The sequence below is a fragment of the Balaenoptera ricei genome, chromosome 1, assembly GCF_028023285.1.
Source record: "Balaenoptera ricei isolate mBalRic1 chromosome 1, mBalRic1.hap2, whole genome shotgun sequence".
NCBI classification, from domain to species: domain Eukaryota; kingdom Metazoa; phylum Chordata; class Mammalia; order Artiodactyla; family Balaenopteridae; genus Balaenoptera; species Balaenoptera ricei.
Window position 1 is genome coordinate 43,311,971 of NC_082639.1, and position 26,776 is coordinate 43,338,746.

At 39.5% G+C, this 26,776-nt stretch overlaps 2 protein-coding genes across 7 annotated transcripts in view; one reads left to right on the forward strand and one right to left on the reverse strand.

The window, feature by feature from the left end:
* The window catches only part of OSBPL9 (oxysterol binding protein like 9), a 180,640-nt gene extending 175,581 nt beyond the window's left edge, over positions 1-5,059 (forward strand). For all 4 annotated transcript variants that reach the window (XM_059922327.1, XM_059922325.1, XM_059922328.1 and 1 more), the window contains 4 exons: positions 1,508-1,586; positions 2,397-2,488; positions 4,450-4,585; positions 4,814-5,059. In XM_059922327.1, coding sequence (XP_059778310.1) covers positions 1,508-1,586; positions 2,397-2,488; positions 4,450-4,585; positions 4,814-4,888 — 382 coding nt within the window. In that variant the 3' untranslated portion in view covers positions 4,889-5,059. The remainder of the gene's footprint in view (positions 1-1,507; positions 1,587-2,396; positions 2,489-4,449; positions 4,586-4,813) is intronic.
* Positions 5,060-5,909: 850 nt separating this feature from the next.
* NRDC (nardilysin convertase) overlaps positions 5,910-26,776 on the reverse strand; it is a 103,211-nt gene continuing 82,344 nt past the window's right edge. For 2 of the 3 annotated variants that reach the window (XM_059922324.1, XM_059922322.1), the window contains 16 exons: positions 25,344-25,467; positions 24,700-24,786; positions 22,811-22,930; positions 21,647-21,698; positions 19,239-19,389; positions 16,924-17,051; positions 15,207-15,369; positions 13,300-13,331; positions 12,914-13,052; positions 10,908-10,955; positions 10,556-10,608; positions 10,054-10,137; positions 8,161-8,251; positions 7,776-7,892; positions 6,699-6,788; positions 5,910-6,535 (listed from right to left, as the gene is read on the reverse strand). In XM_059922324.1, the coding sequence (XP_059778307.1) occupies positions 6,338-6,535; positions 6,699-6,788; positions 7,776-7,892; positions 8,161-8,251; positions 10,054-10,137; positions 10,556-10,608; positions 10,908-10,955; positions 12,914-13,052; positions 13,300-13,331; positions 15,207-15,369; positions 16,924-17,051; positions 19,239-19,389; positions 21,647-21,698; positions 22,811-22,930; positions 24,700-24,786; positions 25,344-25,467 (1,677 nt within the window). In that variant the 3' untranslated portion in view covers positions 5,910-6,337. The remainder of the gene's footprint in view (positions 6,536-6,698; positions 6,789-7,775; positions 7,893-8,160; positions 8,252-10,053; positions 10,138-10,555; positions 10,609-10,907; positions 10,956-12,913; positions 13,053-13,299; positions 13,332-15,206; positions 15,370-16,923; positions 17,052-19,238; positions 19,390-21,646; positions 21,699-22,810; positions 22,931-24,699; positions 24,787-25,343; positions 25,468-26,776) is intronic. The other variant, XM_059922323.1, reaches the window with a different exon arrangement.

Genomic DNA, 26,776 nt, shown 5'->3' on the forward strand with positions numbered 1-26,776 from the left:
AAGTGTCTCAAAGCCCTCATAGTCCTTTTTTCTGTGCCTTTGCTGGGGAAAAACAGTAACCATCACATCTTTGCTTGGTTCTGTTTGACACTCTAGGATCAGATGAAGACAGCTGTGCTGTCTGGGTAAACAGTCAGTTGGGTGGTTTAGAGGCTGCCTAGAAGAGGAAAATCTGTAGGACTTTCTCTGACCTCAAAGGCCTTATTGGGAACAGTGTTGCAGATGGAAGACACCGGATTGGTTAACCAGTTTTTTAGGGAGATAATTTAATTTGGATGACAGAATCAGCTCCAAAAAAATCTTGAGCAGGGCAGGACGGGACCACGAACACAAGATGTTTACTAAGGATCACTGTAAAATCCAAAATATTACTGCAGTCAGAAAATACGGGCAGAGGTTAGGGAATAGCACAAGTCACCACAATAGTGTGGCAGCTCCCCTAAAATAGGCAGGTGGGGGAAATAGGATGTCCAGAACAAAGACCTGGGTGGGCCTGCTTCTCAGAATTCCTTAGAGGCAACCAACCAGCACCAACAGGAACTGCTAGCAGATTTTTTGGCCAGTCACAGCGACATATAATAGACTGCCTTCGGAAAGAGTGCTTGGTGCGCTTTTCAAATTAGGGTAATGTCTAAATATTATGAAAATAGTTTTGACCTTAAGAGGGTCTTGGGAAGCCCCAGGGGTCCCCAGACCATACTTTGAGAACCACTGCACAATAACCTTCTAAACCTGGAATCCTACCATTTTTCTTTCCCTTTGTCCTCCTTCACACAAAGCACCAAGTCATAGAGGAAGCAAGTTTCAGTCTACTGATAGCAACTTCATCCATCTACCCTGTGTATTTTTCTCTTTCTGACCTCCTAGCCTCTTCCTATGTCCATGCCTTGCCCTTCCTAATCTGTCCTTTGTTGTAATGCTTATCTTCTAAGTTCCGTACCTGCCATACACATCACTGTCATGTCCAAGTAAAACCTGTTGGGGCTTTTGAGGAAGGGATCCTTGCTTAGGAAAAGAGGTAAAATCGTTTGACCCAGAGGTCCCTTTCAGGCTGAAGATGAAAGCCTGGTCTCCAGCATTGTATCCTTAAGTGAAGCCTTCTCTGACCCTCATCCTAGCAGTGTTGCCCTTGGTCTCCAGTGCTCACCTGAACTCACCACAGCACTTGCCACCCAGAATCTCAATAGCAGTGTCTCCCCACTAGACTGTGAACAGCTCGAGGGCAGGGACTGTCCCTAGTTTGCCGTGGTCCCAGCACCTAGCGCATCTCATACCCGCAGTTTCTGGGATCTTGAGTCTATTAGCATCTTCTTTAGGGCCCTCATTCTTATAGTTGGCTCTGAGAAATCCAGTTTTATTAAGCTGCCTTCACCAACGACTTCACAGTTGCTCTTCTGTGTTCTGCTCTGTGTAGGTAGGCCACACTAACGAGATTCTTTGGTAGAGAAATTTCAATTTGAGACTAACACAAATGTTTGTGTTTTTTTGTTTTTGTTTTTTAATCTAGTTCTCCAAATGACAAGAAGTCTTTCTGCTCAATTGAAGGGGAATGGAATGGTGTAATGTATGCAAAATACTCAACAGGGGTAAGAACCTGTGTTTTGCCACTTGTTTCAGGCTTCATTGAATCGTAGCCCATCCCTTAACTCTGGCTTCCTTCATCTGGAAATTTAACCAGGATGAGCTCTAATGCCAGCTCTTCAGGGCAAGCCTTTTCCTTCTCCCACCTCTTACCTAGCAGTACAGGTAGTAGAATGATTTTTACTTTCCTCTCTCCCCTTAAAATACTCAAGAATAATATATGAAAAAAAAAATGCTTGACACCATAGTAAGCACCCAGTAAATGTTAGCTATATCATTAGAATGTATGGTATGTGTGTTTATAGATAAAATGAGGTGCTAAACTATTAACTCATGTGTGTTTGTATGTACACAGTTTGATTTTGTCTAAGAAATGTATTAACTGCCTGGCATCAAGGATACAGAAATGAGTAAGATAGTCCTTGCCCTCAAGAAACTTGCAAACTACCTAATTAAGGTAGGAGGGAGGTGGTATGGCATTAACAGGAGGAGCCAATGAATTGGATTTTGGACTCAGAGAATTTGAAATTTAAAAAGCACTTCAGAGTACTTAACATTAGGATTAGTTGTCTAGCTCTCCAAGAGATTATATCCCAAGCATGTAGCACATAGCCACATTGAAACTGTCTGTTGAATTGAGCCTTTACCAAGACTTAAAGCAAACAATTATAATTTAGGCTGAAGATTGCATATGGAACTCATTGTCTACATCACTAACATGTGGGATTTCATGATTAAATCTGTTGATGGGAAGAGTTGACTTTTCCTTGTAGAACAGTGTGAACAATAAAACATCTACCTCTTCTGTTTTCTAGGAAAATGTAGTTTTTATAGATACCAAGAAGTTGCCTATAATCAAGAAGAAAGTGAGGAAGTTGGAAGATCAGAATGAGTACGAATCCCGCTGGTAAGGAGATGACATAACTAGAGCTATTGCAGCGGTGCTCTTGCTATTGGCCAGGCATAGGTGCAGGGCTGGGTTGTAGAGACTGTATAGCAGGGTGTAACAGAGCACAGACTGAGTGTGAATGCCTGGGTTCATATGGAGCTCCACCACTTGCATTGTAACCATGACTATAAGCTACCCTCTCTTTGCCTTCTTTCCTGAAATGGCAACTACCTCAGCATTGTTGTAAGAACTAAATGAGAAAAACATGGAGCCTATGTATGATGCTTGGCATATAATATGTATAGAGTGTATGTTGACTTATCACCATCTTTATGGCTTGTAAGAGATGGTAGTGAGGTCCCAACTGAGATCATATATATATCAAAACATCTTTAGGGTCTCTTTTTTTTTTTAAACATCGTTATTGGAGTATAATTGCTTTACATTGTTGTTAGTTGCTGCTATATAACAAAGTGAATCAGCTATACGTACACATATATCCCCATATCCCCTCCCTTTTGTGTCTCCCTCCCACCCTCCCTATCCCACCCCTCTAGGTGGTCACAAAGCACCGAGCTGATCTCCCTGTGCCATGCGGCTGCTTCCCACTAGCTATCTATTTTACATTTGGTAGCGTATATATGCCCATGCCACTCTCTCACTTCGTCCCAGCTTACCCTTCCCCCTCCCTGTGTCCTCAAGTCCATTCTCTATATCTGCATCTTTATTCCTGCCCTGCCCCTAGGTTCATGAGAACCATTTTTTTTTAAACACCTTTATTGGAATATAATTGCTTTTCATTGTTGTGTTAGTTGCTGCTGTATAACAGTCAATCAGCTATACGTATACATATATCCCCTTCCTCTTGCGTCTCTGTCCCACACTCCCTAGGGTCTTTTTTGTTTGCAAGAAACTTTAAAAAAAATTCCATTTCTGAGTATTTCAGTATGTATCTGTAAAGGGACTTGTTCAAAAAAACACAAAAAACACCAGCCACAATATCATCATTGTACTTTTTAAAAAATCAGTTATTCCTTAATATCATCAAATATCTAATTGGTATTCAATTTTCTAGTAGTCTCAAATGTCATAATTTTCCCCCTTCCATTTGTACAGTAAAATCAGGATCTTTTGGTGGTATGAGGAATCATGCACTAAAGTCCTTTGTTTAGCATATTAGGGGATTTCTTAAGTGAAGAAGACCTTACAAATTATAACCCTGCCTGTGTCTTTAACTTGTTAACAGTCTGCTTGCCTGGACTGCCTGCTCATAGTTATAAGTGGAAATCTATAGACATTTATGCTCTGCTACTCACACAAGGGGAATCTTAGGATGTCTGCTTTTCTAGTTCCTAGGAGTCTTCACTTTAAAGTGTTGTTTGGACCAGCCTTGTCTAGTTATCATCTTCCAGGCCTTGAGAGGAAGCCAAATCTTCTACCCCGCCCTAAGCCTCTGCAGTGCATCTCTTGACCCTTATTCTCTGTATTCAAACTGCTTCTCCCAGATTTCGGTATTAATTCCAGGGGAGTCTTCATGAAGTAGAACTTCTCAGCTCCTCTGATCTGATCTTACTATATACCCCTTTTGGTTTATACTAAGGGACACTGAAGCCCTAGAGAGGTGAACTGACAGCCCCAAGGTTGCATCACTAGTTAGAGGTACAGCCAGAAGTGGAATCCCAGTCTCAGCTGTTTTTTCTCCTCTGTTGTCCTAACCATATATCCAGCTTTCTGCCCATCCTGTATTTCCTCCTTTGACAACTAGCAGTGGAATCTTCTGAGACCACTTCTCTGTTCTTTACTCCAGTGCCCTGGTGTCAGCCGAAGGAGATTTATAGTCTGTGAACTACAGCATTTAAAGCCGTTTGACTTGTACTGTAGTTATGTTATATTCTAGATGGATCTAGCCTTTCATTCTCAAGACTGCTAACTCCTCTGTCCATCAAGTACTTATTAGCACCTTCACTTCTTTTCTTTAGCCTTTGGAAGGATGTCACTTTCAACTTAAAAATCAGAGACATTGATGCAGCAACTGAAGCCAAGCATAGACTTGAAGAAAGACAAAGAGCAGAAGCCCGAGAAAGGAAGGAAAAGGAAATTCAGTGGGAGACAAGGGTAAGCTTGCTTTGGAAGTCTGCCTCAGTCTCCCTACTGCTGTTCCCTGAGCTGTAACTCATTTGTTCATTTCAGTGAATACTGAAGTACCAAGTAAGCATGGTGATGAACGAGATGAACACTCATTTCAGTGCTGGGGGTAGGGGGAGCACATAAAATAATTAAAGGTATGATATTATAGAAGTACAGAGCAAGTGTGTAACTGAATTCTCCCCTTTTCTCTTACAGTTATTTCATGAAGATGGAGAATGCTGGGTTTATGATGAACCATTACTGAAACGTCTCGGTGCTGCCAAGCATTAGGTTGGGAAATGCAAGATTTGCTCCTGGTGACCCGGGCAGGAGGCACAGTGAAGTAACAGTCTTCCTTTGGGAGAACCTATTCACTCCCTTCTTATTGCAGTGGTTCCTATCTCAGGGATACTGGACTTTCTGATGCAGATGAACAATTAAAGCGAGAAAAGCTTCCCTTTTTCCTGTTCTGTGGCAGTTACAATGTTGACTTTGGTCTTGAGAAAAACTTCAGGTTTTGAAAACAAGATGTCTGCTCCTTTTCCAAATCCCACATTATAAATCCCAGTCTCAAACTCTGCACTCTAGTATTGCTGTTGAGATATACAACATCTGTTTCCTAGTTCATATAATCTTGGGTAATATATATATATATATATATATATATATATATATATATATATATACATACATATATATATATACACACACACACACATATATACATATATATAATATAGGTGATGCCAGATTTTTCATAAATACGCCATCTACTGTAAATATTGGTTCCTCTTGAGTTGTTTTAGAAAATTTAGCACAACGTATTAAAACCACGTGTTAGGAAATTTCATGGTCTCACCTACAATAACTTTTATTTTGGAATTGAACTATTATTAAATTGTATCCAACTCTGGACTACAGTTTAATTATACTCAGTGCTTCTTAAGGCTTCATAAAGTAATTTTTCCAACCTTTTTTTTTTTAGTGTGTTTCTTTTATTATTTTTATGATTAAACTTGAACCCAGTTATTTGGCAGACTTGAATACAGGAGCTAGCTTTTTACAGGGACTCTTGAAGTAATGAAGGGGTCCATCCTTTTCCTTCCTTAGGCTCTGTGTTCTGTCTTTAGCCCCCACAATGCTATTCGCAAGTTTTAGTTGAACTCTCAAGTAGTACACATAGGGCTACCGACATTTTATCCAAAAATATTTTATTGCCTTAGAGAATTTGGGAAGAATGTTTATTTTTAGATCCCCACCCCACACCGAAACAAAATATAATAAAAGGAATACCACAGCAGCAAATGGCTCATTCTGAAGGGCAATACAGAATTACCTTTATTTTTAAATACATTAAAAACAACAACACAGGTATTAGTATTAGCACCTGGCATTTAGGTACTAAGAAGACATCAATTACATAGGGCCTCTGAAGCCTGTCATACAGAACTGGATTCTCAATCTGAGAGGACCAGGACAGGCCAGGGTGTCTCAGATGGCTCCTGCAAGCTTTTTGGTTACATTGGCCCACCTGCTAATTTCTCTCTGCAGCTGCTATAGTAACTCTTGGTTTGTTAGTCACAACAGAAGGAGGGGTGGGGGGGGGGGGCGGGAACAAATTCTATGATGCCAGTGCAAAAATTCAGTGGAAGCCCTAAGGCAGTAGTAGTGTAACTAACTTCATAAAATTCAAACAAACACTTTTAAATACACAGTGCTTCAGGCCAATGAGACTGCAGTTTATTTGACTATTTTATGGTAGGGGAGAAGGTTAAGTCTTGATGTGAAAGCCCTGATATCAATAACGGGGATGGTACAATCTGTCAGCAGAGGAGAGGTTGGCAGGTAGGTTAGCTGCATCACTTCACAAGAAGAGTTTGAATCCTCACCGGAAGGGGTACCATCCTCTTCCGGCTCGTACTTCCCAAATCCAACAACCTGAAAGAGGCCAAAGACTTGAGGTGAGAGAGAATGCTGACCAAATTTGGGCAAAGACCTGTTTGTTAGGCTCTCTGATACCAATCTAAACTCAGGGAATGGTAAATGTGCTAAATGACAACCCTGGAAAGGACAGAGCTACAGCTTAGGTAACCGTACTCACATGAACGCTGAGCATTTTACTTCCTGGTCCTCTATGGGCCTTGAACCAGTTGACTAGGTCTGATTTTGAGAATGATTTCAGTGCTTCAATCTTAAAGGGGGAAGGGAGGACAGGAAAGAAAGAAAGCTATAAAAGACTAACAATGTATTTTCTGTAAAGATATTAAACATAACACCCTAGGCAGACCTCCTTGATCCTGCTTTTTGCACATCGTTTTATTCTTCCACGTTTCAGCTGGCTCCCAACCTTCTGGAGAAGGATAAAAATGAGCCTCTGACACACCTCCATGTTTCTTAGCAATGACTGACCCTGGCAGGTAGCAGATGGTGTAATTACAGCTGAGTACTGTACGCTGAGCCAAACCCATCACACCTTAGTGTCACCTCTCAGGTACATGGTAATGGTACACTCTGGCTTCTAATAGGAAAACCGCAGAACCTCAAGAGCTGGGCTAACTGAAGCCTCTTGTTAAATAACCCCTCTGCTTCAATGTCCTTTGGTAATTCACCACATAGGGTTATAGTATCAGAGCTATGGATTGCAGTGCCCAGAGCTCTTTTTCATGGGATTTATTACTTTGGGCTAGAATTTGTCACAAAGACCTATACACAGAATCCTTAAATCTGGGGAAGGAACTCCATAAAATTGAGAACCAGAAGTTCTCAATTTTCTTTAAGTAGCAGAAGCCGTTTTTCTCCCAAACCTTACAGGGAACCTAAGTATATAATTAAAAAAGTGAGAAAAAAAATGTATATATATGCATAACTGAATTACTTTGCTGGACAGCAGAAATTAACACATTGTAAATCAACTATACTTCAACTTTTAAAAAATGGATCTGACTGAAATTGGGGGAGCAGAATTAAGGATTAGCAAGCATCCTGCTCACTTGGCCACCCAAGGCTCTAGAGAAGCCAGTCTGGAAACAAGATTTGATCAATCACATCAAGGAATGGGCAAGAAAATAACTTGCCCCAGGTTTCTCTTCCACGCAATACCAATTTGCTTAGAATTGTGTCTCCTGCTAAATCAGGAGTCCCTTTCAGTGCTGTCTTACTCTGAAAACGGTGTTACTACCTCATGGGCAAGGCGGTCAAAGAGATACTGCTGGGTCACCACTTCGTTCCAGTTCCTGTCCACCTCCTCCCCAAGGTGGGTGTCCTCGCACTCCTTCAGCTTGATCAGAGCTGTGACCTGTTACCATCAGAAAGAGACACCCTCAGCTGTGGCCTCACACCAGTTCCCTCAGAACACACTTGGCCCTGTCCAGTCTGCTTTGTGATGGACCTGCCAGCATGATGGGGAGGGATGAAGCTGGGGAGACATGGTCAGATTAAGGGGCGGGGGGGCTATAGAGCTCAAGAGCCAGCCAGCATACAGCACTGTTAAGACTGGTGTCTAGTTGTCATGAGGGCTTGGGTGGGCCAAGGAACAAAAGACCAGGCCAACACAGTAAAGTCACCTGGGTGTTGAATGCATCCTCAGTGAGGTTCTCAATCTTCTCCTCGAAGCTAGAAAGAAATTCTTCTATCTTCTTATCAACAACTTCAGAGCTGAAACAAAACACCTTCAATTACAAGTCATCAGTGACCAGGTCTCAAGCAGAAGGCAAAGGAGAGAATCAGGGCTAAGGCCTATTTCCAGGAAAGAGGCTGAAGTGATACCCTCCCCCAAGCTGTGGGAGGGAAGGGAACGGTGACGAACGCTACCCCTACCCCGCCTCTAGCCCAGTTTCCTGGTATCCTCACAGGAAGCAGTAGACAGCCATGCTGACCGTTCCAAAGCTGAGAACCAACAAGGCCTTGTATTGGGTTGGCCCAAAGGTTCGGTTTTTTTCCATAAGATCGGTCTAGTAGCGCTTAGTTGTCTTTAACTTCATTCAAAACAATTTTTTTAGATTGTATTGTGACAGCTGTCATATCAGTGTGCATTTAAAAAAAAATATCAAAGTTGGTGAATTTTTGTGTAGCCATTTTAATATTGAAGATGGAAGGAAAAAAAGCAACATTTTCGGCATATTAAAAACTTAACTGAAACGCAAAAACAAATCTGTGCAGTGTATGGAGAAGGTGCTGTGACTGATCGAATGTGTCAAAAGTGGTTTGCAAAGTTTTGTGCTGGAGATTCTCACTGGACAATGCTCCACGGTCGGGTAGACCAGTTGAAGTTGAGAGTGATCAAATCGAGACATTAACAGAGAACGATCAACGTTATACCACAAAGGAGAAGGCCGACATATTCAAAATATCCAAATCTAGCATTGAAAATCATTTGCACCAGCTTGATTATGTTAATCGCGTTGATGTTTGGGTTCCACATAAGTCAAGCGAAAAAAACCTTCCTGACCACATTTCCGCATGCAATTCTCTCCTTAAACGTAATGAAAACGTTCTGTTTTTAAAACAGTGACAGGCAATGAAAAGTGGATACTGTACAATAATGTACAGAGATCGTGGGGCAAGCGAAATGAACTACCACCAACCACACCAAAGGCCGGTCTTCATCCAAAGAAGGTGACGTGTATATGGTGGGATTGGAAGGGAGTCCTCTTTTATGAGCTCCTTCCGGAAAAGCAAACGATTCATTCCAACAAGTACTGCTCCCAATTAGACCAACTGAAAGCAGCACTCGACAAAAAGTGTCCAGAATTAGTCAACAGAAAACACATAATCTTCCATCAGGATAACGCAAGACCACATGTTTCTTTGATGACCAGGCAAAAACTGTTACCGCTTGGCTGTTTAGTTCTGATTCACCCACTGTATTCGTCAGACATTGCACCTTCGGATTTCCATTTATTTTGGTGTTTCCAAAATTCTCTTAATGGACAAAATTTCCATTCCCTGGAGGACTGTAAAAGGCACCTGGAACAGTTCTTTGCTCAAAAAGATAAAAAGTTTTGGGAAGATGGAATTATGAAGTTGCCTGAAAAATGGCAGAAGGTAGTGGAACAAAAGGGTGAATACGTTATTCAATAAAGTTCTTGGTGAAAATGAAAAATGTGTCTTTTATTTTTACTTTAAAACTGAAGGAACTTTTTGGCCAACCCAATACCTTGCTTGTAGCATGAATGCCAGGTCGGGCATCTCTGCCTTTCTGGTCCTCAGATATGCCTGAAGAGAGGAAGCAGTGGCAAGCCCTGCAGTCACCATAAGACTTGAGTCAAGCCCTATGGGCCCACTCCTCATACTTACCATTGGTAAGTCTGGGATCAGGCCATCTATGAGCCAACCCCTGCAGCTGTGACTAAATGGGAAGCAAATGGTCAGAGCTGCCTGAGGTTTAAGGATGCAGTCCCTATTCTCTGTGCCAAGAAAAATAATAGTTGGGCCCATCTACTCACTCGTTTACTCACTTGTATTTGGTTGCCTGAGTCCCCACGGTGACAGAGAATCCTAGAATCCCAGATGTATTCCTACAGGTAGGGTAGACATGGTACCTACAGCCAGAATGAAAAGTCCTATGAGCTCAGGTGGTCACCTAGGCCCTGTCCTCAGAGGCACTAGAGAGGAGTGGGAAGGGTTTCTGCTCATCCTTACTGGACCCGAAGGTCCTGGAAGAGGATCCATAAATGTGTACATGTAGTTTACTCTCAGGTTAGAGTATCCAACCCTCTCCTGAACTGTGGACCACAGGCTAGCTTTTTCTCTTGCTATTCTTGAAGCTTGACCAAACTGAGGGCTTGGTCATAGTCCAAGATGCAATTTCCAGAAGTTTTGACCAGTAGGTATGACTCTAAGGCATGAAAGGACCAAAAAGCTCTGAGAGATTGCTCAGTCAGGATATCTGATAAACTTAAGCCTGCAAAGTAAGCCCCAGATCTTATTTGAGCTCAATTTTCTTGCCAGCAGACTTACCCAAGGGTCTGCTTGGTTCGAAGGAAGTCAAAACAAGGCTCTTCCATGTGCATCTGTAATTCAACATACCATCAGCTCAACTCCTCCCAGCAGAGAAACTTCCATTTCTTCCCCCAAAAGTGTTACACGTGATCCCAGAGTCCAGCCTCCCTTACTGCCTTCTTCCTAAATCGCCCAGGCCCCCTGTCCATGCTCATACTGGGTGAGAAATACTAAATAACCATCTCACCTACCAATCACAGATCTCTGACCACTCCCAAGTCCCTAGCCCTCAGGTAGAAAGGCCAGAAGGCCAGTCCTCACAGTGGGTCAGGGGCTCATGAACATCGTGACTCTCCTTTATACAACTTACCACAAGCAGCTCCATAAGAGTGTATTCTTTCAGACTCCTGGCACCTGACTGAAAGAAAAAGCTGATCTGACCAACTGAAAATCCAATGGCTTACAGGGCTTTTTAATAATCCAGCTATTCTCAGCAACCATTTATTCAGGTATTCAGAAGAGTACTATCCCACTCTTCTCTTCCAAGAGTTTATCATACCCTCTTGCTATACTTTCTGCCTTCCCACAAAACAGGAGATCTGTGAGGACAGGAATCATGCTTGATGATTTGTATTCCCAGCCCTAGCACAGAACTGCAGGCAGACATGGAGGTGAGTCGAATAATCCCTGACCTGCCAGCTCCTGCCCAAAGAACCCAGAACTCCTGCCCAAACTAAAATCAAGTACTTGCAGTTCAAGGTCCTAAGGAGGAGGGCAGGAAATGTCTGGGTAACTGGACCTATTCCTCAGATGGAGAGGATATGAATAGGAGCTTCTGCAGCCACACACACGGACCCAAAACCAGTTGATAAGAAAAATGCATAAGAGGCAGATACCACACTTGGAGACCACATCCTGGCTGTCCTGGAGACTGGCAAAACAACAGGATGAAAGAGGGCAGGAGGCCAACGAGCAAGTGTTGCCAGGGCATCCCAGTCAGACTCGTGCAGGCTCCTCTGATACAGACTCATTACTATTCCTTCCTGCATCACCTGAGGAAGCTGAAGCCTCTGTGCCCTGCAAGCCCTGTTTATCAGCAACAAGATGCCCTGTATGCCTCTGAAAGGATTGCAACAAAACTATTCAAAACCTTGTATCAACTTCCTGTTCAAAATGCTCTCTGTGAGGAGGGAAGTGGTTCCCCAAGGGAAGCAGTTTGTATTAGAAGCTAGTGCTAAGAGGTGATCCATGGAAAGCACCTCAACAGACTCCGTCTTGCAATACAAAATCCTGCCTGAAACTGGAGAAATACTACTCTCTCTGGGTTAAGCACCAGAAATGTAGACAGGGCTAAGCAGGGCCAGGTCATACCATATACGAAGTTTGGGACCTGGTAGTCATTGCAGCTTCAAATAAGCTGAGAACCTGGGAAAAAAAACCCAGGTAGCTACAGCCAGAGGAAGACAGGCTCTACAGACAAGCTGGGCCTCTAGGGAAAGATTCAGGCCCAGGGCCAGAAACACAGGAAAAGAACAAGGTGACGGTGAAGCCATGCAGCCCTGCCCAAAGTTCAGGCCAGGAATCTTCACAAAGCCAGACGGAGAAGTGACTTCCTCATGTAGAAAATCCAGGACCATAGCAGCAGCTATAGGAGCCCCAGAGTTTGGGAAGTCTGAGATCAGCCTAGATAGACACAGGTCCCCATAGTCCTAGAAGCGAGTATGACTAACCACAGGCTAAAGTAGTCTACGAGCCAATTGAGATTGTTGCAGAGCTCTTCCTTATTTTAAGCACCATCCCATCTCTCCAGAATTATGTGGAAAAAACACAGGATTTGAGGACAGAAGGTATAAATTCGAGCCCCAGCTGGTGTGACCTCAGGTAAATGAAGGACCTCAGATCCATCATCCATAAAACAGAGGTGATAAATCCTATCTCTCAGGTGCTTTGAAACCTTTAATTATGACTCTGGTATTCATTCTGTTTACTGTATATTGGTTGACTGGCTATGTTTATTTTTGTCACATTTTTAAAACTGTCCTTTTAACAAATGTCCTCCTGCTCCTTGGAGTTCTGACAGGGGAACATGTAGGAATTTCCAGCCATACTTCAGTCTCTGTCCCTCTGGACTAGTGGTTGGGTGATTAATACAAGCACTGTGATTGAAAAAGGATCCACTTCACTGACAGGAAAAATTTTTAAATGTAGCTGCTTCAAGAGTACAAATGACCCCAAGCATATAACCACAGAGTAACTGCAAAAGGTCCTTGAAGAGCATAGGCTCACTTCTCCCAGATACTTTGGACCTTCCACCAGGCTTTCGTGTCCTAAAGATACTTAGCCATGAGGACAGCTGTGTGCAAAGGGGCCACTGACCTGGTAGTATACAGTGACTTCAGAGTTGGCATCACCCCTGTTCAGAGCTCTCACTTTGCATAGGTGGTGGCCACTGGGCAGCTCTACCACCTGGAACTGCACAGGCATCTCCTGCTCCAGAGGCATGAAGTTCAACTTGCTGCAAAACAACCAGTGTGGGTTACTGAGGCCGTGCCTTTATCCTCTTACCTGCACCCCCAAACTGTGAAAAGGTCAGGCCTTCCACAGTCCCATCTGAATTGTTTTGTTTATATAACTAGCCTCAAAAAACCTACTACGAGAAGCATCTCCATTGTGGATTTAGTAATAACTGAGTTTTGGTCTTGAGGCCCTCATGCTATTAAGAACACATAACTCCCAAAGAGAAAACTCAAACCAATACTCACTCAACAACATATTTCAGGAAATCCGTAGATTCCTAGGAGGCAAAAGAGAAGAAAATAACTATATTAGGCTCTCCTGACATTAATTTCACCCAGAACCAACTAATACCAATATTCTAACTGCTTGGGAAGCCCTGGAGTGCATTAGGAAAGCAGATATAGTCTATCATCCTAAATGCTGGTCATTCATTCACTGGGCTTATCATTCACTGATTCAATACTGATTATGTTTGTTGAATACTAAGGCTCTCAACTGAAGTGGCTCTTTTTCTGTTCTCCCTTGGTGCTCTGTTTACCTGTCCACTGTGAAACTTTCCCCACTGGATCAAACTTAATTGTTCAGTTTACCCCACTAGGCTGTGTTTTAGAAACCTGGATCTATTAATACAGAACCTGGCATAGAGTGAGTGACAGAATAATACTTAATAGTAAGTGAATGATGTATCCCCTCCCCTTCTTAAGACTTGTTTTCTAATCTATGAGGGATAAGTGGAGAGGTTAGCTTATCTCTAAAGTGGTCTCTGCCTGGGGCAATTCATGGTACTAAGTCCTCTGAACCAAAAGGACCCCCACACGGTACTCCCACTGTCCTCAGAGAAGCAGGCAGCTATTCCTGCTCTTCTCCCTGTTTTTAAACTTTCTGCTGGCATGACAGAAACCAGGGCTGGTTTTGGGGTTGGGGGATAAAGACAGAGAAGTAGGGAGGATAGCAGCCAATCTCGAGAGTGGCCATTTATATATTCCATTAAAGGGCCAGTCCTGAGAAACTGGGAGGCCATGGAGGAAGAGGTCAAGAGCCAAACAGTTTAGGGACTGTCCAAACAAGCACTCTTGGCTGGAAGAGGCCTCAGTTAGTTACATGGTCCCACAGACACATCCAATTCAATATGGGTCAAAACCAACTCCCCATATGCCCCCAAACCTACACTGTTCCTACTCTCTACCAACCCACCGGTTCCAGTAAGAAATCTGGGCATCATCCTAGAGCCCTCCCTTCTCCCTCACCCCCATAGCCAATCAGTCACTGCCTTTGATCATCCTCTACCTCATTATTTCTTAAGCATTTCTTTTTCATTTATTTTGCCTAACCTCAGGCTTCATCACTTTCACCTCAACTTTTTTATTATGGTAAAAATACATAAGTTTACTATCTTGACATTTTTTAAGTGTAAAGTTCTGTAGTGTTAAGTATATTCACATTGTTGTGAAATGGAACTCCACACTTTTCATCTTGCAACACTGAAACTCAATACCCATAGAAACAGTGACTCCCCTTCTTTCCCTCCACAACCCCTGGTAACCACTATTCTACCTCCTGTTACTGTGACTGCTCTAGAGATCTCATATAAGTGGAATCGTACTTCATGTCAATTTTTATAACAGTTTCATAACTGGTCTCTCTGGATCTTTCTTAATGACAAATCCTCTTTTAAATCCTTCAGTGGTTCTCCATTTACTATAAGATAAACCCCAAGCTCCGTAGCTTGACATACAAGTTTGACATACAAGTTCTGCCTAAGTATATGTGAATCTATATATATATATATATATATATATACACACGTGAATATATATATATATATATATATACACACATCCCTCACCACTCCCCAGCTCCCACTTTAATTTCTAAATTAAACTGTTCGTAGTTTCCACAGTCTTCAACAAATGTAACCAATACCATATATTTACCAAACCCATTTAACTCAAAGTCCTGTCCAATAGCAGCAGTCTCCTTCATAAGAAAGTCTTGCTTAGCATTGGAGGGGCCAGGTTCCCTTCTAAACAGACTGTGACAATGCTGGCCTGCCAGACTACAGAGCTTCCCCTTTAGGGAAGAACTAATGCAATTCCAGAGCCCAGAATGGCATTCAAACCTGGCCAGCAGCAACAGAGCACCTCACACTCACTGTGCTTGTGACATTTCCTTGTACCAGGCCCTCAACAAAGAGCTGGGATTTTAACTCTCTGACGAAGCTCAGCAGAGACTCAAGGGAAAGGCCATCCATCAAAGCCCGATACTTGTCAATCATAGACCAACGGGCATATTCCAGGATTAAAAGCCGAACGTCTCTGTACAGAGAGCAGAAAAAAAAAAGTTTTATTGTAAGAAATGAATCTTAAGGGTAAAGAAGGATTTGATTAAGTTTCTATAGATGATGTGTTCTAAAAAGAGGCAATTTCTATCACAACTTAAGATAGGGAAACAATGTCATAATCACCAAAAAGCATTTAAAACTGCATATACAAACTATTACATAGATTATTAGCTCATTGGTACAACTCACTTATCTGTTTCAATTGCAAAATAAATTATTTCACATAAGATGCCAGATGAGCCATACACCAATTTAGTATTACTATTTTGATTTGAAATCTCACTAGCATTTATTAATTACTGGAGGTGATCATCATGGATATCTATTACTACAATGACAATACAGTGTAAGTGGCTCTGGGCCAGAATCAGACTAACCCCCTCCCACACACAGTAAGCTGTTTGAACATGCAAGTTACCTAACATTTGTGACTCAATTTCTTCATTTGTAAAACAAGGGGAATAATAATGGCTACCATTACAGAATTTTGGTGAGAATTAAATAAATAAATGCACTTAAAAGTTCTTAGGTCTAACACATAACAAATCTTCAATAAACAGGTGTTATTATTACTCTACCACATTTTAATAAAGTAGTATTCAGGAGTTATAGGATACACAGGCTATTTTTCATCATATCAATAGTTCCAGACAACTCTCCTTTCCAACTTATATTTGGTTATGAGTTTTTGTAACTTTTTGTGATCAGATTATCAGCTATTACATGTCTGATTCTTAACTGTTCCCTCCCCTGCTTTCGAATTTTGGACACTTATGGGCTCATTATAACTATGTCAAAAGCAGGGCCTCTATATAAAGTTGTGCTCTTTGTTTACCATTTATAGATGCCCAGCAAGCAGATCAAGTAGGGGCTTGCAAGCCATGTGCACAAAGGGCTGTATCTGCTCAGAGGGGACTTTTTTCCCCTTCCACAAAGGCTCTACCTGCTGATAGAGGTTACCCCAAGAGTGTACTTTTTTCTGATTCACACAAAGGTAAAGAACAGGCTCTGATGAAAAGGCCCAGGAGGGTTGCCTATTAGCAGAGGGTTTAAGCATTAGTACGCAGACTGTCCAGAGCCTTTTTGCTCTCTTCTGGAACCCTGGATGAATTCTTGGATAGTTGCATTTGTCAGATAAGTGATGTGTTAGGCAATTTAACTCAGCTACTTATCACAACATCCAATACACTAAAATCACCATATAATCACCAGTAAGCAATTTTGAGCCACAACAAAGTCAGCATTTTTTGAACTGTTATTTACTTACAAACTTTGGAAAAAGCACCCTTTTTACCTTTAGCCTCTAAGTAAGTATAGTAGGCTGCTTTCAGTCCTACTGACAGATAGCTACTTACACTGGGTTTAGAAATCCTATAACTCTGTGGGCTGGTTTCCTAAAACACAGCAGATTTCTATCACATCTGAATTAGCACTGAAACTATAGCCTCATCCCCCACACTTAATTTCCAGGAAGGCAAATACTTTCAGGCCTTCAAAATATAAGCTGATCCCATCCATGTATACCCACTTGGCCAGAGTCTCAGGCTTGATGAGGATGTTAAAGTAGGTCTTCTTCAACTGCTCAGTTATCATTGTAAAGACAGCTGGTGTGGAACTGAACTCCGCTAAGTAGTCAATAATAAGCTGAAACAGCAGCTAAGAAGAAAAGAAAGAAGCACCTTAAGTGGAGAAGCATGGAAATCCACTAATGTTTAGGGGGAAAATGTTTCCCACTGGCCTTTACCAGGGGCCCAGTATGGTAATAGGCATTGCACAGGACATAAGAGAAGTACTAATGACTCAAAGAATCTTTAGGAGCTAATATTCTCAATAACTGTCAAATTTGGAGCAATGAATTTTCTTTTTCTTTTTTATAATTTTTATGGGTATTTTAAAACATTTTTCCTTCCAACTAAACTTAAAAATAATTTTATCCAGCATGTCCACTGCCACTAAATGTGATTTTAATTGGGAGAATGTAATTTTGGAAATAATGACTTTATATCAACCTGTCCTATCCAGAAACATGATGAGTCTCTCCCTTATTTAAAGTCTTTTTTATATGCTTCAAAAAGATTTAGTTTTCTTTAGATAGGTTCTGTACTTTTCTTATTCATTCTTAGATATTTTATTATTTTTCTCGATATTACAAATGGGATATTTTTTTCCAATCCATTTCTAAGTGGTTATTGCACTATAGGTAAAGGAGCCATTTATTTTGATATACTGATCTTGTAATGAGTCATATCACAAATTATTTTTTAAATTCTAGTAGTATCTTAGATTTTCTAAGAATGCAATCATATCTCCTGAAAAGAAAAATACTTTTTCCCTTTCAAGTCTTTTTATTTTTTGACTTTAATGTATTAGCCAGAAACTCTAAAATAATGTTGAGTAATAGATGTGATCATGGGTATCCTTGGCTTGTTCCCAATTTTAATGTTCAGCATTTCATCAGTTAGTGTAACATTTGCTGTTAGTCTTTTAATTAAGGTTTTTATTGTGGTTAAGTAACTTCCCTCCATTCCTACTTATTAGGAATGACCACTCAAATTTATCAAATGATTTTTTGGGCATTTATCACTATATTCACATAGTGTTCCTCAACTGACTTGTGTTATAATGATTTATCTTCATCAACTTCCTAATACTGAACAACCAACCTCTGCATTCCTGGCACTTGGTCATGGTTAATTATTCTTTTTGTTCTATTGTTGAATTTAATTTTCAAGTTTTTAGAATGTTTGACTCCATATTTCATAGGTGAAACTGATCTCCAGTTTTATATACATATTTATAGTCTATATCAAGTTTTAATGTTAAGGCTAGGTAAGCTTCATAAAATAAAGAACCTCAAATAGTTTTCTACGGTTTGTATTTTTAAAAAGCTCTCCAGGTAATTCCAAAACTTTAATGTTTGGATTTTAAGCTAAATTATATTTAGGCTTTTGAAGGTTAGTAAAATATTCCATGGTGTCTCCTCCTAAGACCAATCTTTGTTCCCTGGGGAGACTGACAGGGATGAGGGTATAAAGGAGAGAACTATCTAAGATATGGAGGCTATATCACCTCTTAGCACAGGTCTAATTTCTGCCAGGTCCTCTCCTCCAGATTTTTTCTTGTATGAGCGCAGTTCCCCAAACTTTAATGTATGTTCTACCCAAGAAACCAAGATATAAAATTTGTTGTTGGGTACATTATATTATTTTACCTGGTACTTGATGATCTAATCCTTTAGCTAGCATCCCATATTATTTCTTCCTTTACTGATGAAGTTTTTGACAAAGTGACATTGAAATATATTCTTTACCAAAAGATAAATCACTGACAAGATATAAACTCTGTTTCTAAAGAGTCAGAAACTTAGAAGGAAAACAAGACACACACACTTGAAACAATGGAAAAGAGTGCAAGAAGAGGAAGAAACAACACAAACATCTGAGTTCTACTCTATGTCAGGCAACGTGTCAGGTGCTTTAAATTTGTCCTTGCTGTATGGCATGAAATTATGCTCAAACCAGTCCTAAATGCCAGTGTTGGCTGCAGAGAAACAGACAGCAAAGGGAAGTGAAATCAAGCCTGAAGCACAGGCTGTGTTGTATCCATTACTAATGCACACAACACTGATTAATGTAATTAATTAATGAATATATGTTGGTCTTGTGTGGCCAAAGTTAGAATACCTGTCATCAGCCAAAAACACACAATAATCCATATTAATAAACATTTCTTTCTACGTACAGCACCTCATGCACAAGCCTCTATGCTTGGTGCTATAGGCACAACAAACATAAATATAAAATTTTAAAGCTGTCTGTGAGGAAATTAGAGCACTGTACTTACAGGTAGTTTGTGGTTGAATCCTTTCACTCGAATAATTAAACCATGTTCTCCAGCTACCAGCTTATACTCCAGCTGTGCCACATCTGCTTCATAAGCTGGTTCCGCAAGGTTATGGGTAAGGATATTGACAAAGATATCAAAGAGGACCACACTAAGAGTATAAAATGCAAATAGCATCATTAATTGGCAAAAAATAGACAAATGGATTTGCTTTGACTTAGAGTAAGAAACTTCACTTTTATAAAGATGTTAATTCACTACTCCAGAATGTAAAACCATATATACTAATTGAGTTCAAAGGTAAATACAGCTTACCCAGGACTCAGTTTCACAGGGGCATTACAGAACTCCCAACTTCAGCAATGCTTCCCTATCTTTTTCATGTCACGCACACAGAGAAAATGTAACATTGGGTTGGCCAAAGGTTCGTTCGGTTTTTTCCGTAAGATGGCTCTAGTAGTACTTAGTTGTCTTTAACTTCATTTGAAACAATTTTGTTAGATTGTATGTGACAGCTGTCTTATCAGCGTGTATTTAAAAGAAGACTTATCAAAATTGGTGAATTTTTGTGTAGCCATTTTAATATTGAAGATGGAAGAAAAAAAGCAACATTTTTGGCATATTATGCTTTATTATTTCAAGAAAGGTAAAAACGCAAGTGAAACGCAAAAAAAAAGATTTGTATAGTGTATGGAGAAGGTGCTGTGACTGACTGAACATGTCAAAAGTGGTTTGGAAAGTTTTGTGTTGGAGATTTCTCACTGGATGATGCTCCACGGTCAGGTAGACCAGTTGAAGTTGATAGCGATCAAATCGAGACATTAACTGAGAACAATCAACATTATACCACGCAGGAGATAGCTGACATACTCAAAATATCCAAATCAGGCGGTGAAAATCATTTGCACCAGCTTGGTTATGTTAATCACTTTGATGTTTGGTTTCCACATAAGTTAAGTGAAAAAAACCTTCTTGACCATATTTCCGCATGGGATTCTTTACTTAAACGTAATGAAAACGTTCTGTTTTTAAAACAAATTGTGACGGGCGATGAAAAGTGGATACTGTACAATAATGTGGAATGGAAGAGACCGTGGGGCAAGGGAAATGAACCACCAACAACCACACCAAAAGCTGGTCTTCATCCAAAGAAGGTGATGTTGTGTATATGGTGGGACTGGAAGGGAGTCCTCTATTATGAGCTCCTTCCGGAAAACCAAACAATTCATTTCAACAAGTACTGCTCCCAATTAGACAAACCGAAAGCAGCACTCGACAAAAACTGTCCAGAATTAGTCAACAGAAAACACATAATCTTCCATCAGGATAACACAAGACTGCATGTTTCTTTGATGACCAGGCAAAAACTGTTACAGCTTGGCTGGCAAGTTCTGATTCATCTGCCGTATTCACCAGACATTGCACCTTCAGATTTCCATTTATTTTGGTGTTTCCAAAATTCTCTTAATGGACAAAATTTCCATTCTCTGGAAGACTGTAAAAGGCACCTGGAACAGTTCTTATCAAAAAGATAAAAAGTTTTGGGAAGATGGAATTATGAAGTTGCCTGAAAAATGGCAGAAGGTAGTGGAAAAAAGTGGTGAATATAATAAAGTTCTTGGTGAAAATGAAAAATGTGTCTTTTATTATTACTTAAAAACTGAAGACACTTTTTGGCCAACCCAATATTTATACTGCACAATGGGGTAAAGTGTAAAATGTATGAAAGGCAACTGGCCCAAAGGCTCTGGTTATCCCTGCGGCCTAGGTTTTCTGACTGAAAAATCAAAAATCTGAGGAAATGGAGGAGGGTAATGCATTTTTTAAACTGAATATTAATAATGTTAGTGCTGCTTGTGAGATTAAGCCTGGATTTTGCAGGTTAAGTGGCAAAAGAAAGGAAGAAAGTACACTAACATTTCCTGAGCACCTCCTATGATTCAGGTACATTTTAGGCTCTCTGACAACCTACAACCTACATAAACATGTAAGTGATTTGCTAAGAACAAAGTATAATCAGATTCCTTGGCAGGAATCTGATTATAAATACAGGAATCTGATTATAAATAATCTCTAAATACAGGTCAACAGATCCATTAGTCCTCATTACAGACTGGAAGCTGACCCAAGCTCATCTCTAAGGAACTTTCTCAATCCAGTGATTCTATGACTAGCCTACACTGTCAGCATGTTTTACAAATGGGTGGTGGAGATGGAGCAGCCACAGTTCCATCTTAGTGATTAGTACTGATACAAATAATTTGTTTGGGGCACATAAAAACACATAAATGAGGAGCATAGCTCAAGTACTGACAGAGAAAAATGATAGAATGATTCAGAAATAAACAAACAAAATAGTCTTCCAATAATAAAAAAAATATTTTCCAGAAAAGAGGACAATTTCTTACTTTGCTGCAGACTTCTGTATCAAAGGTGAGATCAGATGGAAACGTATATATGCTGAAAGAAAAAAGACCCTAAATAAGAAAATATAGGCCAGAGGCCTCAAATATTTAATACATCTGCTATTTTCCCCTAATATTATGATGTTTTAAAAATTCTGAAACAAACCACTAATCCTTAAATCCTCATTACATTTTTATCCTTAAGGGTTCTTAGAAAGTATTATTTACCATTCCACATAGTGTCCAGAGGTACACTTTAATCTACGGGAAGACCAAATATATAGACAGATACGCAGAGAGGCCTAAGAATACTCTTATTATCAATAGCTTTGGTCAGGAAAAATGCTTGCAGAGGTATACATGTCAAGAACATTAAGGGAAAAATCCCAGTGCTCACAGAAAGTTATAGCAGCGCCTTTCCAAGGAAGCTGAATAAATGTTAAGAACATTTTTAGACACTCTTATAATCTATTCCAGAAAAATTGAGTAAACACCTTCCCAGTGAATTCAAGAATCCCTCAGAACTAGTCCAGTTGTGTTAAGGTTAGGGATTTGGGTTAAATGGCAGCCAAGAGCACTCAGCCTTTGATTCCAAGTTGCTTCAGTAAATTCCAATGCCATGCACAAGAACAGAAAATAAAAAAGCAACACAGTTTGGGCTACCGTGTTGAAGATAAGAGCTTTAGAGTCTGTTTAACTATATACTATGCTTCCTTTATGCTGAAAAGCAAAATAGTAGAGGGAGACAGACAGAAGATATTTCACATTTGTAATGCTGGACTCAGCTATCTATTGTGTCTAAGAATAATTTCTTTCAGCTACTCTTATTTTCTTTTTAACAATAATGTTCGAAAAACACCACCTATTCCCTAGGATGGCCAAACACCTGGCTCTGCTTTCATATAACTGAAAGAAAAATATCCAAAAATAATTTCATTTTAGGCTTGAATCCTTATATACTTCCTAGAATCTATAATGTCCATAAGAATTTCTGTGATAGCACAGGAGCACAGTATGGATCTGATAGATAAGCCTAGAAAAGGTCTTCAAGTAGAAGGGAAAGGGGAAAGAGAGGGAGATGACAGACACAGAGGGAAAAGGTTGCTAGAAAGTGGAAAAAGATTTGTTATACTTATTTCACTATTTTTAAGGAGGGAAATATTTTACCTTTGGGGATTTTGAATTTGTTGTCTTTCTTATACCATAGGCAACCCTGTGGAGTATTCACAATTTTAACAGGGTATTCTGTCTCTGGACAATCAAAAGCCTTCAACATGAAATCTGTGGCTAACAAAAGTGAAAGGTAATAAATCATTCAGTTATCTCAACAGGATTCCCACCAATCTGTTCTTGGTTTCAGAAGTCTAAGTAAGTCTTCTTTGTGGCAAACATAAGTCAAATTCAAATGCTGAAGTGCAATAAATTATTAGAACAATACTAAAAAGAAAGTCCTCTTGGCCTTAAACTAAATGAACTCTGAAGATCTGTAATTTCCCAAGAGTTGATTCTGATCTCTCCATATTCTGCTTCATTCTCTTTCTCAGAGACAATCTTAACTGAAAGGGACCTTTGGTCAGAATAGTTGTATAAACCAATTTATGAATGAATGCATTCTTGAATGAGAATGTCTTTTACCAAACTTACAAACTTTTTAAAAGTTAACAAAATAGTTCTGCTCAAACAACGTCAAATTTGTCCTTTAAGTTAATGAAACATAAATTATTTCATCAACACTCAGGTGCGAAATAGCTAACTTAAGAATTAAAAAAAGGTACTGCCTACATTTACTAAAAAAAAAAAATGGGTTGTTTAGATACTTAAAGTTCAAGATGCAGAAATGAATTATCTAAAATATGCAAGACTTTTTGTATAAAAGCATTTTTTTTCCTGAGGTTAGATTCATATATAACATAAAATTAACCATTTTAAAGTGAACAATTCAGGGAAATTTAGTACACTCACAACGTTGTGCAACTACCATTTCTTTCTAGTTTCAAAACATTTTCATCAGCCCCAAAGGAAACCTCTATACCCATTAAGCAGTCACTCCCATTACCCACTCCCCCCAGCCACTGGCAACCGTCAATCTGAGTTCTGTCTCTATGGATTTACCTATTCTGGATATTTCATGTAAAAGGAATCATACAATATGTGACCCCTTGTGTCTTCTTTCACTTAGCATAATGTTTTCAAGGTTCATCCATGTTGTAGCATGTATCAGTACTTCATTTCTTTAATGATAGAATAATACTCCATTGCATGTATATACCATAATTTGTTTATCCATTCATTCATTATGGACACTGGCTGTTTCCACCTTTTGGCTTTTGTGCATAATGCTGCTATGAAAGTGTATGTACATGTATTTCGTTGAATACCTGTTTTCAATTCTTTTGGGTATATACCTAGGAATGGAATTGCTGGGGAAAATGGTATTCTGAGTAAAATTAGTTATATACAACTGTAACCTTTGTCCTAGACCAGTGACTTTCTCAGAGTTAGAACTGTTTTCCATTGCAATCTAGTAGACAGATAACACACACATATACCTACCGAGAACAAAAGTTCTTAAAATGATACCCTTTCTTTATTCAGTGAAACATTTTGCTATTTTCTACTCTGATTTTTTTTAGTGCTTTCACAACTCATTACACTGACCTCAAAACCCATTACATTGATTTCACAACCCTCTAATGGGTTGCAACCTGTAGTTTGAAAAACACTAGAACAATTGGACAAGATAATGGCAATTCCTACAGAGACTCACATGAAAGGATCAGCTACCATAGACAAGAAAAAGTCCCAGGATTATGTTTAAGTCCTGTTTCCTGCATTCACCAACTGAATAATCCAGGGCAAGTCACTTCGCTTTTTTCAGCCGCAGTTTTCTCATTCGGAAAAGTAAGAAAACTGTAATGCTTATCCCAGAGATAACTGGGAAACTCAAATATGAATTCAAATGATACTTTTGTAAAATATAACATACTACAGAGGTGCTACTTGTTTTAATATTAGTACATGGATGGTTTATGTATAATGATTGCTATTTTACTGACCTATGTACTTGTTTTCAGCTGGAAGATGAAGATCTGGATTTAACTCAAAATTACTCTTCCACAGTTCAGCCCAAGGGTTTTCAATATCTGTAGAGATGAAAGACAAACTGATCCAATAAAGAACAAATGTTCAGAGTTCTATTAATAACAAACCAGTCAACAACTGGCCTTCACAAATCAATTCTCCTTTCTCAGAAAAGCTGTGAGTGACACATCCAGGCTTTCTAGACTCCTGCTACTCAGTGTGCAGTCTCAGCAGCATTGTTATCATCTGGGAACTTTGATAGAAATGCAGAATTGCAGGCCCTACTCCAGAGCTACTGAATCATAATCTGCATTTTAATAAGACCTCCAGGTGATACATATGCACATTGAAGTTTGAGGAGCACTTTTTAAAACACAGTCAAAACTCTGCCCCCAAACTACCAATACAATAGGATTTTCTCACTAGCTAATAAGTATAGATATAAACATTGCAGAAAATAATTTTCTTCAAAGTAGTATAAATAATTTTCATTTCAAAGTAAACTACTGAAAAAAATACATAAGTTTTTCCCACAGGAACTATCAGACAAACTATTAAGGAATAAAACTTCACAGGTGAATCATATACCTAAATGTAGGACAATTTTAAAATATTTTACCTTCCATACTATACTGAGTCCCAAACCATTTCTCCTTGAGGTCACATTTTCCCTCATTAGCACCAGACAGTAGAACAAGATTTGCCTTTTGAGGAACTAGCTGATTAAGGGCTTCAGCAATGACCTAATTGGGGGCAGGGGTGAAGGGGGAGTGGGGAGACACATAAAAAACAATTATAACTTTAACCTAATACATCTCTATTAAAAAGGCAAAGCCACATTATGTTAGGCACCCCAAGATCCTAGCATCTTGATGCTCATGAAACTATCTGTCTATAGTCCATGAACACCCTAATTTACAAAACTACATTAGTCTATCAGCTGTTTCTAATGTTTCTTCAGAATGCTTAAACAGCACTCATCTCAAATCCTAAATAATAAGAGGACTAGCAGTGAAAAGAGTTACCATTTACAAAGCTTTTACTATGTGCTAGGTAGTGTTTAACATACATTATTTCATTTAATCCTAAAAACAACCCTAAGGTACACCCATTTTACAGAAAGCACTCAGCCTCGGAGGTTAAAGTTTAAATAATTTGTTCAGGTTAAAGATTCTATAATCTGCACAGAACAACACACCTAGAAGTGGCAAAAGTGGAGTTCTAACCAAGTTTGTTCATAATTCCAAAAACTATGCTCTTAACTGCTATGTATTATACTACCTCATACACAAGAATCAGTAAAATGATCCCAATGTAGGGCCTCCTTCAATAATCCTTCAGCTATGATAAGGACTAAACATAAGATTTTTGTGGGTTAGGTTTGAAACCCTAACTAGCACTTCAACACCATTTCTTTGAGAAAAAACAACAAATAGTGGTTCAGAAAAAAATACTTGGACCCCTGGGCACAACCATCCTAGAGAAATGACAAGAATGTATGGTTACTGCTTCTTCCTTTACCTTTCCCCATCCCCTTTAAAATCAGTAGTTTTAGAATACCCTATATCAAAGTCTGTCAACCTTGGCACTATTAACACGTTGGGCCAGATAATTCTTAGTTGTGGAGTGCCATCTTCTGCATTGTAGAATGTTTAGCAGCATCTCTGGCTTCTACCCGCTAGATGCCAAGAGCACTCTCCAGCTGTGACAACTGAAATGTACCCAAGTATTGACAAATATCCCATGGGGGCAAAATCACCCCTGGTTGAGAACTGCTACCCTATATGGAGCAAAATGACTTATTTCCCAGGACTAGTGGAGGAAAGACCTGACCAACTATTTATTTATGTGTAATATTTATTATCCCTAAGTCATATATTTTGAATTCAGGGAATCATATTTTTCTTGTACATATTCTCAAAATGATTAAAATTTAATTGTCCAGAGTGTCCAACAGAATTAAAAGGCAAGCTAAACAAGTATGTTTAGCATCTAAAGCACATAATTCTTAGAAATGACTTTATGTTAGTAGATGTTTCAACACTTGAAAAA